This window comes from Mirounga angustirostris, unplaced genomic scaffold, assembly GCF_029215605.1.
Source record: "Mirounga angustirostris isolate CCGP_5_RB_7025 unplaced genomic scaffold, mMirAng1.0.hap1 SCAF_8, whole genome shotgun sequence".
Taxonomy (NCBI): Eukaryota; Metazoa; Chordata; class Mammalia; order Carnivora; family Phocidae; genus Mirounga; species Mirounga angustirostris.
Window position 1 is genome coordinate 136,166,859 of NW_026991716.1, and position 18,093 is coordinate 136,184,951.

Genomic DNA, 18,093 nt, shown 5'->3' on the forward strand with positions numbered 1-18,093 from the left:
GATTACTCATGACTAAACCATAAAGGGTCATGCAGGAATGAAATATGTTTTTAACCACATCAGCAGTATGGTTTTACTCTGCTATGGATAAAGGCAAATCTAAGTCATGTAATGATGGTTCCAGTGAAAATCAAACAAAATCAGATCAATCTCAAATCATATGAAATGTCAATTGACAACATAAAATGAAAGTCACAACAAATCAAAATGAGTTAGATAGTTAAAATTGAGTCATATAAAGGTAAATCAATTTAGAGTACAGCAAAATCAACTAAGGATTAAATCAAATATAAATTAAGTCAGGTTATAAAGTCAAATCAGAATCAAAACTCAAATTTTAAGTCCTATTTAATAAGAATTAAGTCAGAAACCAAACTAAATCTGAATTCAGTTAAGGTAAGTTAACAAATCAACAAAATCAAATGAAAATCATGTTATCAAATAGGGTAGACAGAAGTCCAAAAATATGAATGAAATCTTCGACATAGGCTCACGGCGCATACAGAAAAGAACAGGGAGGGTATGATTAATCATAGTCTTTTTGTAATCTTCCCTTCTTAAGCCTGAGGGTGCATAACATTCTAATAGCTTTTTTAATAAGATAGCCAAAATAATAGCTAAAAGCAATAGAAGGATTTCCTTAATGGATTCTCAAATATGAGTAGAGAAGTAATTGCCTCCCATCTTTAAGTATTTTAAGGGGTTATAGTCAGACCAGGAGCCAGAACAATGACATGTTTAAAAGGTTTTGTTAGCAATTCTAGAAAGAACATACATTCTGTAAATTTTGTATATCTCTGCTCAGTGCGGCCAGGTTGGTGTTGGGGAGTGCCAAGGCCACACAAATGGCCTGTGCAGCATGTTCAAAGTGGGTTAGCTTGCTGGTCAAGGTTTTGTGGGCCACCCTGAATCCTTCTAAGTTTTTACCTAGAGTTTATCAATCTTGTCAGTTTTCACCCAAGGTATCTCTGTTACTCTGGTGTGATGGGATGTTGGAAAATCCTTACATGAATATTCTGAGATAAAGTTACCCATTTTGATAACATTATTAAATGTTACATTAAGAGCATACAATATTTTTTTTTTTAAGATTTTTTATTTATTTATTTGACAGAGAGAGACATAGCGAGAGCAGGAACACAAGCAGGGGGAGTGGGAGAGGGAGAAGCAGGCTTCCTGCTGAGCAGGGAGCCCGATGTGGGACTCGATCCCAGGACCCCAGGATCATGACCTGAGCCGAAGGCAGACGCTTAACGACTGAGCCACCCAGGCACCCGAGCATACAATATTTTAATGCATCCTTTGCCGATGGTGATGAAAGTACCATGCCTCCAAGTGCGATTAAAGAAGGTGACCTCTGAGGAGTTCTTAGCATAAGTTATGCAGTTGAAAAGTGTCCCCTGTGGAAGAATAAATTTTCCATGGCTATTGTTGCTAGAGGATGAAGATTAACATTGATTTCCAGTTCATGCCAGGTATAATACAGGTAATTACATCACTGAAATATCCTCTTTTTGGGTAGTAAATATCCATCACTCCGTATGGATGTGTGGGTTGTCAAAAGTGCTATTTACATGTACTTGGAGTACGGTTGGTGTATGTGTCATATGCTAATAGGCTTTTACCCCCAGTAGTCTTTGTTTTAAAGATTTTATTTATTTATTTGAGAGAGAGAGCACAAGTGTGAGGGGCAGAGGGAGAGGGAGAAGCAGGTTCCCCGCTGAGCAGGGAGCCCAATGTGTGGCTCAATCCTAGAACTCTGGGGCCATGACCTGAGCCGAAGGCAGATACTTAACCGACTGAGCCACCCAGGCACCCCAACTCCTTAATAGTCTTAACAATGAAAGATTACATTGTCCTGTATTGTCATAATCAGATGACCTGGATGTGTCTAACTGTAGGAGAGACTCTGTCCAGTCAGAAGAAGACGTCTTCCCTGTTACAGTAATGTTTCTGATGTCATTCCATGCTCTCTCCAGTAGGTTACTGATTCTGTAGCAACTATTTTTTAAATTGCTCTCTTAGGTAGAAATGTCTAATATTGAGTGAATATTGTTGGAGGACTTGGACTTTACGGGAAATGTTATAGTTAGGTTTCAGTCGGTAGGCATGGTAATCACACATAGCTGAGACAATGGAATCTAGTTCTCTGAATGCTGAGGAGTTTTTGGAACCTAAATCACCTATTGCATTAAATAGGGGGTGAACATGTGTTTTTTAAATGCAAATAGCTCCTGCTTAAGAGTCTGGATTTCTGCTTCTTTATCCCAGAGACAATTAAGTTAGAGATGATACCTAGTCCTACCAGGAACTGCAGGAGGTTCCTAAGCCTAATTTTATCAATAGGTGGTAAATTGGGCAATTCAATGGGGTGGTCGCTCCTATTTCTGTTGCATAAATTTTACATTCAGGTTGTATATAGAACAAATTGAATTGTTCCTTTTGTTATTTCAACTCTCTGTGACATAGGTTTACATACAATTCTCACAGGACTAAGTAATACAGGTTCAAACACATTTGGCTTGAGGATTTTTGGTGTTGGTTTGGTAATGCAATGTGTCCATTGTGGTTTCCAATGGAAAGTTCTCATACAATGTGTAGTAGTCCAACATCTCTCAATAATACATGGGCCTGGGCTGTTGGGTGATACACCATATTTGTCAAAGAAAGTCCTTTAACTATGTAAATTGGTATAGATGAATCAGTTCTGATTATATTCTCATAGATAGGGTGCTGTGCCCACCATGTGTGTTCTACTCACTGTGCATCTGATGGTTGGATCAATGAGAAGAAATACTGTTGCGTACCTGGATCAATCTGTGTTACTAAGTCTGCATTAAAATCAATTCCCAGTGTTTTCCACCATGCTGGTGATCTGCCTTGTATAATTGAGGTTTTCCTAACCAGAAGGTATAAAACTGTATTGAATCTAGTTGTTCTAATGGACATACCAGTAGGATCCCTTCCTTTGTTATGTTATATAGACTGACTGCAGAGTTTGATATTAAGGTAGCATGATATGTGCCACTTATTTTAAGCCATTTACAAAAAGATGTGTCGTAGGTAGGATTAGCGTTGGAGCATTTGAGTTGTTGAGTTGTTTCTTATACCATGTAGGTGTGAAAGGACCTAAAGTAGCTGGATTCATAGCTGCAAGGCTATTACAATTATCTAGAATATGATCACAAGTAAAGCTCATATTGCCCTGTTTACCTCTTAAGTGCTGAAACTCATTTAGATATGATTGTATAGGTGTTATAGACTGTTCTGGGAACCATTTTGTTTTAACTTCGGGGTACCCAGATGTCCAACAATTAGTCATATTAACTGGCAGTTTGCAAGTTGTGATGTTAGCCTGCAGTAGGGGACTATCTCTGGAAATATTCTACCATGTAATATTGCATCTAAATTTGGGTAAGCCTGGATGATGTCCAAAAGTGTTACCACTGGAGGAGATGTCACTTCCATGAGGACGTAGTGCCATGATGATATTTTCCGTGGGGATATCTTCAATGATGGAGGTGTTATGTGGCATCCATGTGTAACTTTACTTACGCCACCATTCCATTGCATACTATATCCTGTGTTAGGCGAAGTGTAACTTAAATTCAGCTGTACCATTAAGGGGGAGCTACCTGATCATGGTGTTGTTCAAGCTTTGTGATTCCATTCCGTTATGAATTAGTCTGCAAAAAGTGTCGACAGCTGAATTTGACTCATAAGTCCTGCTCCAGAGCAATTTACTAGTCCATCAGGGTAATGCCCACACCCTGTAAACCAATGTTTTAAAGTCTGAATTGTTCCAAATTGGTAGTTTAGGTTCCCTGAATATTCTGTGTAAAAATAACCCCTTGTGTGTGCCACTGTAAGGTTCGGTGGAAAGCACACGACAATTGGTTTTAAAAGCATTCGTCTTGTAGCATTGTCCCCACGTAGGTGTGTGGTAAATTACTTTTAAAGCCTCTCGGGCATGCCCATGCCCAATTATGGCATAATTGTTCCATATAATAATGTGGGTTTGGGGGCACATGTAAATCAGGTCTAGCTTGATGTGTGAAGTGGTGATCCGGTTGTGTAAGCAAGGTTGGTCCTATTTTTAATTTCCAATCTAATTCTGTGGATGCAAATGTTCCATTTCCTCTTGTATAAAATCCTCCAAGTGTTAGGTAGGTTGATGAAGCCTTGGCATACCAAGTGCTATGTGTATTATTACATTGTGAATCTTTGTGTCTCATGCAAAAATTGCCAAAAAAATGGAAAGTTTGGAAAATCTATTAAATAATACTCATACTAGGTAATGTTGTTTGTGGATATGATGCTGTAATCCTTCGAGTACCCAGTTGGCACCGGAACTTTGTCTAGGGGTGGGCTAAAGTGTGGAAAATGATGTAATGAGGGTTAGTAGTGGTGGTGTTAGGAGTACTATGAGGAGTAGTAGTAGTTTCCAGATACTCCTATTTGTCATATGCATCCTCTTGTTCCATACCCAGTTGGCACCAAAATTTATACCACATGTTGACAAAGGATTTGTATGAGTGTATAACAAGGTTCATGCATGTGCTGTCTGGATATCCCGCAGGGTATGCTCTATGTTGGGTACATACGTTTCTGCGGTGAGATTATGTAGGATGGTACTAATGTTTTTAAATTCAATGCATGGGGTTAATTCCATGTCTTCACTTAAAATTTTCTTGTTTGTAACATGAGTGGCATATTGGTGTGAGATATTACTAAAGTCTTCATGGAATGAGCATAATTCTGGTCTTTCCCACTTTATCATGTTGTGTCTGCAATCATCTAGTGTGTGATCTATTTTATGTATAGCTCCGTAAAGGTATGCAGTTTGTAAGCTAAGAGTAAAAATTTTGTTGGCAAAGCTTAATATCATTACTATAAGTGCAAAAGGGTCTTAAAGTTGCTTTTCGAGCTCTAGTGCAATTAAGCACGTATGTAATTAGCTCTGGAAAAAGGGAGATGTGAGTGTATAAAATATAGCCTGGCATGTGTTCAGGCAGTCCTGCTGTGGTTGGGGCATGATTTGAAAAATTGAGTTTTGGTGTGGGCTGGCTTTGTGGTGTCGTATTCAGGAGCTAAAATATTATTGGTATCTCTTGTGCTCATAGGGATAGTGGCCATATTTATGATTAAGATACATAAAACCAGCCACCAAATCTTGGCAATCATGTGGTACATGTGGGTATGTTTCCAGCCTAAAATAATGTCCCCTATTATCTCTCTGATTAATCAGCCCTTGTATATGTTGACAATAGTGTGTGAAAAGCCAATAAATATCAATTAAGTGACCTATGTCTGTGACCTCCACTAGTCCTTGTGAAGTTCCTAATGGTACTGCTAGTTCAGTCAAGAAGCAATCATTAAAATTCACATGCCTCATAGGAGTCAGCACATCTTGGCACTCAAACCAATCAGCACGTACCTGCTGTGGCTAAGTGTCGTCATCTAACGGGTCTTCCCAGAGGTCTGAGAGATCTTCCCAGGATGCTTCCAACGCGGGGTAATTTCTGGATTGTCTTCCCAAGTTATTTGTGCCGAGTCTAGATCACCGTCAGGAGATTCTGGGGAGTCTGGTATGGTAGAGTCTGGTATTTGGTGCATCTCTGTATTGTGGAGCGTTATTCTTGTAACACTTTGTTAATTAGGCAGACTGTGTAGTTAACTAGGTTTCTGCACAATAGTTGGGTCCTGTTACCACTGTGGCAATGTCTGTGGCGGTGACAGATGAAGTATCCAGTTAGTTCAGTAAGACCAAAAATCAGGACACTATTGGTAATTATTAAAAATATTTTCCCTAGCAGCCTCGTTGCCAGGAAACTAGATCAACACTGCATATTTGTATCCTAAATGATGCTGCAGTTGGTGTGCATGTGTATCTCTTGTCTTATAATGCCAAGGGCACAAGTGCTGTACCAGTGAGCAGGAACACATGGACTGGATGCAGTATACGGCAGTTTTCTAATCTATAATAAGAGGAATGTTGTATTTTACACGTGCCTGGCATGTTTATATAATATAATGTCCATATGAGCATGCTAGTTATTAGCCAAAGTATAATGTCATAGGCGTAGTATGATCCTAGTTCGTATGCAGTTTTCCTCCAATTATTCTTTTTTTCTTTTTTTTTTTTCCGAGAGAGCCTGAGTCGGGGGAGGGGCAGAGGGAGAGAGAGAATCTTAAGCAAGCTCGATACCCAGCGTGGAACCTGAGGAAGGGCTCCATCTCAGGACCCTGAGATCATGACCTGAGTCAAAATCAAGAGTTGGACCCTAAACTGACGGAGCCACCCAGGCGCCCCACTGCCTCCTCAAATTATTCTTAATGTATGCCCATGGGGGAAAAGTTCGGGATTTTCTTAAGTTGTAGCTACCCTTTGGCCCCTGAAGTCCAATAAGTGTTCCCATGTCTGTGAGCAGCAATATCCTGTAAGGAGACAGAATTGTCCCTCACTTTTGTTGCTACCTTATATGGAAGTTTGGGCGCGTCTACTGGTACCTCCCTCTTTCCTATATCTGGGGCAGAAGTGTTTAAGATCTTATGAGGATTATCTTTTTGTAATCTGTAAAGCAAGCCACATCCAGGGCCTTGTCTTTCTACCAATTGTCATTCTCTTTTTAATAATCCATTAAATCTTTCTATACATCCAGCAGCTGTAGGGTTATAGGCTTGATGATAATTTCATTCTAAGTTCCATAGATCACAGGGCTTTTTTTTTTTTTTAAAGATTTTATTTATTTATTTGAGAGAGAGAGCACATGAGAGTGGGGAGGGTCAGAGGGAGAAGCAGACTCCCTGCCGAGCAGGGAGCCCGATGCGGGACTCGATCCAGGGACTCCAGGATCATGACCTGAGCCGAAGGCAGTCGCTTAACCAACTGAGCCACCCAGGTGCCCGATCACAGGGCTTTTTAACGGAGGTGGCTGTAAAGTGAGTTCTCTGGTCACTTTCTACTGTTATTGGTGCTCCAAAGTGAGCTGCCCATGATTCCAGAGCTCTTATGATTGCATGGGCTGAGGACCTCAATGCAGCCACGGCTACCCTTAATGCTATGTATATGTATCCCCTGGCGGTGGCATGCTTCTGTTGATAACTGTGATTTTAGCAGTCCTATGAAATCTATTTGTATTATAAAATTAAATGTAGTGGGTTTGTATGTGTCTATTGGTGCAGTGTACCCATATCTGTCTATCATTTGTTTACACATGATGCATCCCTGCAATGTTTTTATTTCGTGCCCAGTAAACCTGGGACTTCTTTCCGTGAACCGTTTGAATAATGCATTTATACCTATGTGTCCTTTCTATGTACTGCCATAATTGAATGGTTTGATGAGGGGTTTTTGGCTAAAGAAGATACCCGATGTATCTCCGTACCCAGTAGTGCTATTGTGTTTGCTCCACTATCCCATACATGGAGTAAACAGTCTACATCAGATATGTCCTTGACAGAAATTCGTCCTGATCTTCTGAAGTTCAGCATGAGTATATTCACTAAGTGCCACTACTTCTTTGGGTTGTCCTTGCCTATGATTATGATCTATCACTCTTTTCCTTCCAATAATAGGTCCGCTTTGATAATCATCCCCCCATGGTGGAGTTATCATAGTCTTCTGGGTCCTCAGGATGGGGGTCCTGTGGTCCCAAGAGCGGTTTGTCCTTTAAATTATTCATCGATTTGGCCTTCCTTATTATTCTGTTAGCTAGCTCCTTGCCTTTTTTATTCGTCCTGGTCTAGCTGCAATGTGGTTTTCATCGGTAAGATGGGAACCTCTGCAGGGGAAGCTGGGGACACTAACAGTTTTATATTTTTAGGATCCTTCAGATCCATGATTACATCTCCTGGGGTCCTAGTTCTGAGCCTCCTTCTGACTTCTAGTTCTGTGGGGTACCACAGGTCTTCTAAGCAACGTATGATGTCTGACTTCTGGACCTTCCCACCCTCATTTTTAGGTGTTTGCCTAGTGCCCACATTTTTCTTCCTTTCTTATATTCTAGCAGCTGTTATAGTTTCTTGACTATATAGAATTCCATTTCCCACTTATACCTTTCCTATGATACGTATATAGGTTGTCACACAATTTTTGTTTATATCTTTCCTTTAGGTTATGGATTATTTTGGCCCCTAGTGACATGCATTTATGCAGTGTTCCTGAATGGTTTAATTTTTCGTAAGCTTTCCTGTACCTTTCTGAGGTGGTCTCCCTTGGTTTCAGCTTTAGCTAGTTCTACCTCGTGCCGGGCTTGCAAAGGGGTAAGCCAGACCACGGGCTTCTACTGCCAACTACTCCCTGCATAGAGCTGGTCTCCTTTTGGCCGGCCTGTGCCAACAGCTTAGGATCTCACCCCAAGCAAGACACGTGGAAAGTCTATAGTCACACAAATTTATCCCCCAACTTATTGTTTTTAATTCTTCTGTAGTCAATTCCAGCAAGACTCAAGGAGGGTTTTGTGTTTCCCCCCGCCCCAATTCTTCCAAATTTTCTGAAAGCAAGTAGTGAGTCAGTGACATAGAATCCTGCGGACTACGCCAGCTTTTGCGAGCACGCTATAAAGACCCGTACACGAGTTGTGTCTTTCCACAAGTTGTGTCTAAACACGGTTGTGTTTATTCGATCATAAAACCAGGTTAACATGATTGTAAAGCAGGTTCAGGATTCCAAACCCAATGACATTTCACTACGCGTTTAACGGGGCTTCATACACGTCACACAAGACAAGATATAATATAAAGTCTCACGGCAAACAAGATACCATAAAGGTAAGTTAACAAACCATAAGCAAAGTCAGTCCCTGGGCACCATTGAGAGGACAGGGTCGGGGTCAGGCCTCCATGCTCACTGCTTATTATGTTCAGGCGTGGAGGAGCTCTTTCTGTTCAGAGAGCAAGCAGGCAGAGCCCTCAGGGGCAGCTGCCTTTCCAGCGGGGTCGGCGGGGGAGGTCAGCGTCTGGAGGGTCTGACAGTTCGCTGCACAGGTCCTCCCTTCTTAAAGGAGTTAAATCAGTCCTGGGCCTTTGCAGGCCTCTTCTGGTTCCAGTGATTATCAGCCCCTGGTTCTTCCAGGTTCTGTGGCCTCACTGATTATCAGTCCTTGGTGTGGCCAGTCTGTGCTGGTTGGGGTGATAGCTGGTCTCAGGGGCGGGGCCCTCGGCCCCCTTCCTGATTAGCTCACTACTTGACATGAGTGACTCCATCTTGCTCTCTCCCCAGGGCCAGTGGGATCGGGAAGCCATTGCTCCCCTCCGGGCTGTTTATTTAGCCCCTATTTTACTCAGCCGAGAGCACAACCGGCCCAACAGCAATCCCCAGCCGAGCAGAGATCCCCGCGGGAGGCTCAGGCCCTGCCAGCGGGGCGCAGAGTTATTACCGAACCCGGTGTACCGGGCACAAGAAACTTCAGCCGCCGCCTACGGCGCGGGCTGCGGGAGACGGTCGGGCCGGTCCTTCAGGCGCGGGGGGGACCCGAGAGAATCCTCACACCCCCTGAAGTTTTCCCGCGGGCAGCCACGCGGGGCGCCGACCCCGGCCCGGCCGCCTCCCGGGACGCGGCCGGCGCTGGAACAAAGGGCGCCGGGCGGCGGCGGCGGCGGCGACGGCGGCGGCGGCGCGGGCCGGGGCGGCGGCTCGGGGCGGGGGCGGAAAGTGGGAGAGGAGGCCGGGCCGGCCGAGGGCACCGGGCGCGCTTCCGCCGGCCGCGCCGCGCACGCCGCGGTAAATGGGAGGCTCGGCCGGCAGGGGCGGGAGCCGCGCAGCCGGGGAGTTTCAGGAACTGCAGGAGCGGGCGGCGGCTGGAGTCGCCGAGCGCCCAGCGGCGGGGCCTGAGCGCCGAGACTCGGGGCCGCCGCCGCCGCCGCCGCCGCCGCGCCGGGGCCCAGCCGTAGCCGCCGCCGCCGCCCGCCCGCCCGCTCGCCTCGGGCCGACAGCCGCGGCGCCGGAGAGGAGCCGGCCGTCCCGGGCCGGGGGAGCCGCCCGCCATGGCCACCAAGGTGAGGGGCGTGCGGCGCAGGCCCGGTCGGCCGCTCGGGCCCGCGGCGGCGCCCGGAGGGTCGGGGCCGGGGCCGGGGGCGCGGGCGGCGGCGGCGGCGGCGCGGCCCAGCCGGAGCCCTCCGGGCCGGTCACGCGGGGCTCGGGGGCTCGGGGGCTCGGCTCGCGGCGCGGGAGGGTCTCGGGGCGGGACCCCGGACGCCAGCGGCGCCGTCTGCAAAGTTTGCGTCTGAGCCTGGGCTGCGGCCGGGCCGGAGCGGGGGAAAGTTCCCGCAGCCCCGGAGCTCGCTCGGGGGCAGCCGCCGGCCCCCGGCATACCCGGCTCCGGCCCCGAGTGGCGGCCACTGCCCGCCGCCGCCGCCGCCGCGGGGAGCGCCCCTCCCTCCGCCGGAGCGGGGGAGCCCGGCCGCGCCGGCCGGTTTTGGGGGCCCGAGCCCCGCCGGAGAGCACTGGGCATTTCCAGTGACGGCCCGCGAGCCAGGGCTCCCGCTTGAGGGAAAACGCATATTGAACGCCCCGCGCCTCCACTTCCTTCATTTTTTTCTTGTGTTTTTTGGTGTTGGTTTTTTTTTTTTTTTTACCTTTTGTTTTGCTACCTTTTCGGTTTGAATGGTATTTCCAGCGTGAATAAAATACAGAGGGAAATGACTGTGCTTTCAGTAACGAGTTTGCTTGAAAAAAAGGCCCAGGCCCGAATTACGTGGTGGAACTTTGACTGGAGCATGGTAATTGGCCCGGAGTGGTGGTTTGCTTATTTTAGGGTATTGTTCGTGGCATTAGCGGTCACCCTTTGCCACCTGAGCGTGCAGGAGCCACCCTCCCCCGCCGCCTTTCCTGGGGCGTTTTCTTTAGTTCGTCATGCAAAGTAGTAACTGGGAAAGTCGCAATCACTGAGGACTCCCGGTGGGAGACCCTTCCCAGAGCTGGTGATGTGCTTTGAGGAATGGCTTGACTTTTGCAAATAGTTTTTGTGATGGCACCTTAATACAGCATCGGCACCCTCTTCCATATTTATGTTTGAAATCTCTGAGCTTTTGGGTTGGCGAAAACCTTATTTTTTTGTTGGGTTTTTGTTTTTGGATCAAGGATCATTTAGGAAAGGATATACAGTTTGAAATCCCTTTGAAAGATCAGATTGTCTGATGTCATTTCAGACTGTTATAATTTGTGCTCTGAATCTGCTTAGGTGCAGTGTCTATTTTTTAAAAATGGAGATTTTCCTCCAGGGAACCTGTCGTCTGCTGTTACTGAAATAATTACCTGCTTGTTAATACATTAATGGCTATGCTCTTCCTTGGTTTTATTAGGTGTGGTAGAACTTGGTACCTTTTTAACATACATAATTTTGTGTTGATCTTTTTAAAAACAAAACTCAAGCCAAGGATTTCTAAGGAAATCTGATTTTGAGGTTTGTTGCCAAACATCCCAGAAATGGCCAATTACAGGTCCTATTTTGCACTCATCTTGCAACCTTAAAAGCTGTTTGTGGTAGACACGTGTTCAGTGGAGGTCAGTGTTGTGGTGTTTTGCCCTCTGATCTGCTGATGCATGTTACCTGAACCCTCTTTTCAATCAGGTTAGCAACTAGTGCAGGTATACATAATGAAAACTTTATTGGATAGCTAAAACTGAACTTAGTTTTTCTGTAAAGTTGAAAAGGGCAGTGATCCTTTTTGCATGTGTCCTCACTAAACCAAGCCTTAAAGCGCGTGTAAGCACTTCCTACCTTATTACCTACACCACTCTGGAGGCAAATTCCCGTGATTCCAAGTCTGTCTGTCTGTCTCCTTTTTAATCACTCTTCCACAAGGTATTCATCTCCATGTTCACATGATGACGAGCCACTTCCAATTTAAAAAAAGAAAGGAAGAGCAAAGAAGCACTTGTTAAAAGAGGACCCTAACTCCGTTTTCTGATCTACTTCCTGGTGATCCTTGTGTCAAACCAGTCTCATTTTTTTAATTATTACCAGGGAGGAAAGTTGTCCTTCTTTTCCAATCCCCTGCAACCACACCCCTGCCTTTGCTGACATCTGAGTAGTTTGGAGTTTTTCCTTTTCTCCCTTTAATGGGGTAGGTGGTGAGGACACACTCAGTAATAACTTCTAACTTTTTATGAAATTTCAGACTTCCATGGCATTCAGGCTCTTGCTGCAAGCCTCAAGAGATGAAAAATAAACAACAGTACTGGCTGGGTTAGGTGGTGTTGAGTTTTCCTTTGAATTTACCAGAGAATGGCCTCAGTTCTTTTCAGAACTAATTTTCTTATGTATTGCTCTGATGTATTTTTTCGAAAACGCAGTTATCTTTGAACTGTCGTGATTAAAAAAAAAAAATCTGCTATGTTCACAAGGGAAAGAAATTATCTTTTAGAAGAAAAACTTTAATTGGGCAATTCTTCCCTGCCAAAGAAAGTTCATCAGTACCTGCACATTTAAAGGGATTATCTTCTTTGTTTCTAATCGCTGCTCAGGAGGATGCTGAATTCAGTTGTAAGTAGGTACATTATTCTGACTCCAATCTTATCTCCCTTAACAAATACAGTGAAGGGCTAATATGCCTGTAAAGTCTTGGCTTCTACTAGAAACCTCAGAAGGTTGAATTTTATCACAATCCTATGGTGGATTTAGGAATAAATTAAGTTTTATTTATTAAGTCTTAGGAAAGAAATTTTTTTTTTTTTGCCCACATATATCAAAAGGAGCATGAAAATAGTTAATGGAAGTTTATCCATAGCTATATAATTTAGCTGTAATTTCCTTGTCAGAGTTAACCTTTGGTAACTAAGTTGGTTCCTTTTGTGCTTACATAGTCAGTTTTGGGAGTTATTTTAACAAGATTCTGGGAGTCCCAGATGCACTTTTTTTTTTCTTTTCTGTCTCCAGTGTCTAAAGTAAAATATTTGTGGTAGTGCTTGGTTAAATTGAGTGGGTGTGGAGTATTGAAAATACTGGTAGGAAATGAGTGAATTGCTCAGGACTGTTCCATGATATACATTAGTGAGAACAGTAGAAAGCATATTTTGTAGTCTATCCTAGCAAAAACCTCTTTATTTGAGTGAAAGAAATATCTTCCTATTCTTTCTATTCAAATCCAACGTTAAGCCTTAAGGATTAACGTTGGATTTGATCATTTTTTTAAAACAGTATAGAAAATGCTAACTATTCAATTTTGTGTAAAAGTAAGTTTTAATGTCTAATAAATAGAATATCTGGACAGTATTTGTATAGCCCCCCTCCCCCCAAATACTGATAGTAGAAAGGTCAACCACGTTCTTACTGAGAAAGGAATAGTTGAGAAAGCAGAAATTTTTTGCAGTTTTCTACTGCCCCCTGTTTTTGTATTGACCATCTGAAAATTATAATTTTACTTTGATTGCCCACCTAAACCTTTTCAACTTCGCCTATACTGTTCTGTTCTTTTCTGGAATGCTTTTCTCTCGCCTCTTCCCTCCAGATGCGCCCCCCCCCCTTTTTTTAAACACATTATGTTTCAGCTCAAAGCATCCCTTCCTCCGGAAAGCTTTTCCTGATCCCCGCCCACCTCTGTTACAGGGTCACATTGTATGTCCGGCTGCCATTTTATATGTTTTGGGGTGTAGTGGCTGTGTCCTATAGGATGCCCTCAGCCCCAGGAGGCTGGGACTGTGTGTGCCTGCTCACCTTTGAATCCTATGTGAGTGGCACAGGCGAGGCTCTTGATAAACTTACTACATGAATGAATGTTGAATTTTCTTGCCTGGGTTCCTTGCTGTCCAGTTTGAAAGTGCGAAAGATATTCCAGGGAGAGTAGTGACTGCTAACTGACATTCTTTGAATTGTGCACCTTTATTTAAAAGATTTTTGTTTATTTATTTGACAGAGAGAGAGAGAGAGAGCACAAGTAGGCAGAGCGGCAGGCATGGGGAGGGGGGGGGGGGAGGCTCCCCACTGAGCAGGGAGCCTGATATGGGGCTCAATCCCAGGACCTTGAGATCATGACCTAAGCCGAAGGCAGACGCTTAACTGACTGAGCCACCCAGGCACCCCTAATTGTGTGTTTTAGTAAACTTTTCCTTTTTAAGTATACATGCACAATGGAAAATACACATCTACAGTTTAGGTACTAGAAATCTTTTTTATATCTAGCAATTCAGTTTTACTAGTGAGAAGTTGGTTCTTATGTTTTCAGGTACTTGGAACAAACCTCATACTTCTGACACTTTAACCCATGGTTGTTAGAAGTGTGTTTGATTTCCAAAAGTATAGGGTGTTCCTGTTTATCTTTTTGTTAATGATTTCTAACTTAATTGCATTGTGAACAGGGAATCTGATAGTCATACTATACCTGAAAATTTGTTGAGGTTAACTTTGTACCTCTCCTATAGTCCACTTCATAAATGTGCCACCTGTTTGTAAAAAACAATATGTATATCCCCTAATCGATGTGTGTGTTCTGTGTATGACCATTAGATTGAATTTAGTAATTATGTTGTTCGCATCTGTATCATTACAAACTCTACTTGATCCATTGTATATAGCTGATCTTTTGTCTACTTGATGGAGATGTTAATTAAAATGGTGTTTTAAAAAAACTTCTCTAAAATTAGGGTGCTAGGGTGACTGGATGGCTCAGTCAATTAAGCGTCTGCCTTGGGCTCAGGTCATGATGGTCCTGGGATGGAGTCCTGCACCAGACTCCCTGCTCAGCGGGGAGCCTGCTTCTCCGTCTCCCTCTCCCACTGCGGGCCCCCCCACCCCCTTCATGCTCTCTCTCTCAAATAAATAAAATCTTTTAAAAAAAAATTTAAGTTTAGAATTAGTATCATCTTCAAGGTGAATTGAACTTTTTACCAGTATGAAGGGACGCTCTTTATCTAGTGTGTTTTTTCCTAAGGACAATTTTGTCTAAAGTTAATGTGGTTTCTCTAGCTTTCTTTTGGTAAATATTTGCCGGGTATATAAAAGCCTATAGCTGAATTTTACCTTTTTATCTAGTCTGGTGATCTTCGTGACTAGAGAGTTTTGTCTGCTTTTATTTGTGTTTACTGATGTGTTTGGATTTCTGGCTACCATCTTATGGACTGACTGGGGATTTTTTTCCCTCTTCCTCTTATTTTACCTGCTCCCTCCCCAACTGTTTGGAAGGTTTGTCCTATATGTCAAATTTTTTTTCCAGTGGTTACCATAAGCATGTATGTTACCATATCTAAATTAAAGTCCGAAGTTACTCACTATCATTACCCTCCTACTGAATTACAAAAAGGCCTTAAGATATTTAACTCCAATCATGTGCCGCAATATGGTCAGTTACTGCCCAGTATTGTAATTCTGTCTTTTCCACCAAAAATTAGATGTTCTTTTTATTTTTTATACAGCTAATGTTTATTTAGATTTAATCAAATTTTACCATATCTTTGCTTACTATTCCTGTTTACATTCCAGTCCTCCTTTCTGGGATGATTTTCCTTCTGCTTAAAATGAATTCTTTGGAATTTCCATTGGGGAAATTTGTTGTTGGTAAATATTTTGTTTGTGAAAATGTATTTTGCTTGAAAGGTAGGTTTCTAGGTTGACCGTGTTTTCTCTCAGCATATTTGTAGGTGGTGTTCCCCTGTCTTCTGTGGGCTCTCAGAGTTACTCCTAAGAAGTTAGTGGTCTGATGTTGTTCCTGTAAGATGGCCTGACTCCTCTCTGCCTGTTTTTAAGACCTTCTGGGTAGCCTTCCTACCGTGTAGTGTTACCTCAGTCCATCCATGTGTGGATGGTATTGGCATTGCGTGAACTTTATTGGGTATGTTGGGTCTGACGATGGGAATTTCAGTCGTTCTAAAATAGTGCAGTTAGTGGAACTTTCTGTGGCCATGGAAATGTTCTACATCTGTGCAGTCCCATATGGCAGCTGCCTGCCACGTGTGGCTAATGAGAATTTGAAATGTGGTTAGTTGAGGAACTGTGTTTCGATTTTTAACTTAAATAGCCACTCCTGGTTAATGGCTGCCATGGTGGGGAGTGCAGTTGTAGAGAATTCCCAGAAGTGATTATTTCGTGAACAGGCCTCTTCCCCATTCTCTCTCTCTGGAACTCGAATTAGCGTGACAGGGTCCAGAGGACCTCTAACTTCTTACTTTCAGCCCGCCATGTTCTTTCTCTTTGTGCTGCATTCTGGATCATTTCTTTGGCTCTTACCTTCGGTTCACTACTCTTTCTTTGGGCCTCATCTGCTCTTTTATCCATTACTTTTATTTCAATTATATTCTGTTTTTAGAAATTATATTTGGTTCTCTTTCAAATCTGCTTGGTCATTCTTTATAGTCCCACTCTTTGCTCATATGTTTAAGCTTCTGTTAAGCATATTAAACATTTATAGTTTGTGTCTGTTCTGGTATCTGAAGTCTAACTCAGCCATCTGTTTCTGCTCACTCTTACTCATGGTGCCTTGTTTTCTTGTGTGTTTTGTATGTTTGTGTGTGTGTGTTTTTCCTGTGAGTTGCTCATTTTCCTTGGAACTTCATCTGAGGGAATTTTGATAACTAGATTGAAGTTAGTCTTCCAGAGGGAATTTGTCTTTGCTTATGCCGGTCTCCTGGGGACACTACATTCTTGTGGCCACTTTAATTCCTGGCTCAGTGTTCTTCCATCCGTTCTGGTAGCAGAAATACTTCAGATGTCAGGGGAAATTTCCCTTATTTCTCTACTTGGGTCGATGATAAAACAAGTTTCCTTGCTGCCCACTTTGGAATGACAGATTTTCTCTTTTCCCCTTATACTGAAGTCCTTTTGGGCTGCCAGTGTCTAGCTTAACACAGGAATCTCTCTCTCCTACCTCCCCCAGGACTGCCTGTGGCATACAGACTCGAACTCAGGGTCTCTGGGGTCTCAAACTCAGGGTCTGCAGGAGACTCCTGGAGTGGAATCCTGTCTCAACACATATTTTTCTCCCAGGGTTTCTGCTCTCGATGCCTCTGTGACCTCTCTAGAGACTTTCCTTTTGTGCTGACTCAGCAATGTGTTTTAAAAGGTGTTTATGTGTGTGTCTTTTGCTTTTAGTATTCGGCACTTTAGTGTTTAGTCTGGTGGTGGGTGGTTCAGGGTATTGGCCTGCCATGTGTGCTGGAACAAAATCCACGTCAGAGCTTTTTTTTAAAGATTTATTTATTTTAGAGAGACAGAGAGCACATGCATGTGCATTAAGTGGGGGAAGTGGAGTGAGAGGGAGTCCTCAAGCAGGCTCCCAATTAGTGTGGAGCCCATCGTGGGGCTCGATCTCACGACCCTGAGATCATGACCTGAGCTGAAATCAAGAGTCAGGCGCTTAACAGACTGAGCCATCCAGGCGCCCTCCCAAGTCATAGCATTCTTTTTTTTTTTTTTTAAGATTTTATTTATTTATTTGATATGAGAGAGAGAGAGAGGACAAGCAGGGGGAGTGGCAGAGGGAGAGGGAGAAGCAGGTTCCCCGCTGAGCAGGGAGCCCGATGTGGGGCTTGATCCCAGGACCCTGGGATCATGATCTGAGCCGAAGGCAGACACTTAACCATCTGAACCACCCAGGCGCCCCAAGTCATAGCATTCTTTATAACAGACTGTAAAGTGAGGGAAGGGAATATGTGCACACATAGAGTCAGTCTCTTCTTTGGAGGGGAAAAAGGTAAAAAACAAAGTAGTTACACATTTTAGTGGAAACCAAACCTTAAGTCAAGTGATCAAAATAACAGACTGTGGTGGGCATATTTCACTTTCCAATTGGGGTTTCTTTTCTTCCCCACCCCTCTTGTTGACTATTAAAAGCACATGATGGATTTAGCCCTACTTATTCATTTTTAGATATTGTAAATACAGTGCTTGAGGATGTTACTCAGTATGACTCAATTCTTCTAAGCTATTTTTAGTCTCTGAAAATGGAGTCATACAGTATCATTACCTGCAGAGGCAGGAGGCAAAATCACCTGTTGGTGGTGGTTCTTGACGTCAAAGAGACTTCCAAACTTTAGGGGTAAGTTAAGGAAGGTGAAAAATGCACCATTTATCTGGGAGCTGTTACCCGTCATCATTCCCGACCTCCTTCCTTTGAACTCCGAATGAGCTCAGTGCCAGGCCCTCTGCTGCACTTGGGATG

At 43.7% G+C, this 18,093-nt stretch overlaps 1 protein-coding gene and 1 long non-coding RNA gene across 5 annotated transcripts in view; one reads left to right on the top strand and one right to left on the bottom strand.

Moving 5' to 3' along the window:
- Nucleotides 1-554: 554 nt before the first annotated feature.
- On the bottom strand, nt 555-18,033 carry LOC135365636 (uncharacterized). Of its 2 annotated transcripts, none has more exons than XR_010413823.1 (3): nt 17,899-18,033; nt 5,438-5,724; nt 555-1,400 (listed from the first exon to the last, which is right to left on the bottom strand). It is a non-coding gene; the product is annotated as an uncharacterized LOC135365636 (long non-coding RNA). The 2 variants fall into 2 exon arrangements; XR_010413824.1 differs by lacking the exon at nt 17,899-18,033 and adding an exon at nt 11,724-11,843.
- SNX9 (sorting nexin 9) overlaps nt 9,671-18,093 on the top strand; it is a 105,738-nt gene continuing 97,315 nt past the window's right edge. The window contains exon 1 of one of the 3 annotated variants that reach the window (XM_054505617.2): nt 9,671-9,999. In XM_054505617.2, the coding sequence (XP_054361592.1) occupies nt 9,988-9,999 (12 nt within the window). In that variant the 5' untranslated portion in view covers nt 9,671-9,987. The remainder of the gene's footprint in view (nt 10,000-18,093) is intronic. The other 2 variants (XM_045865808.3, XM_054505619.2) reach the window with 2 other exon arrangements.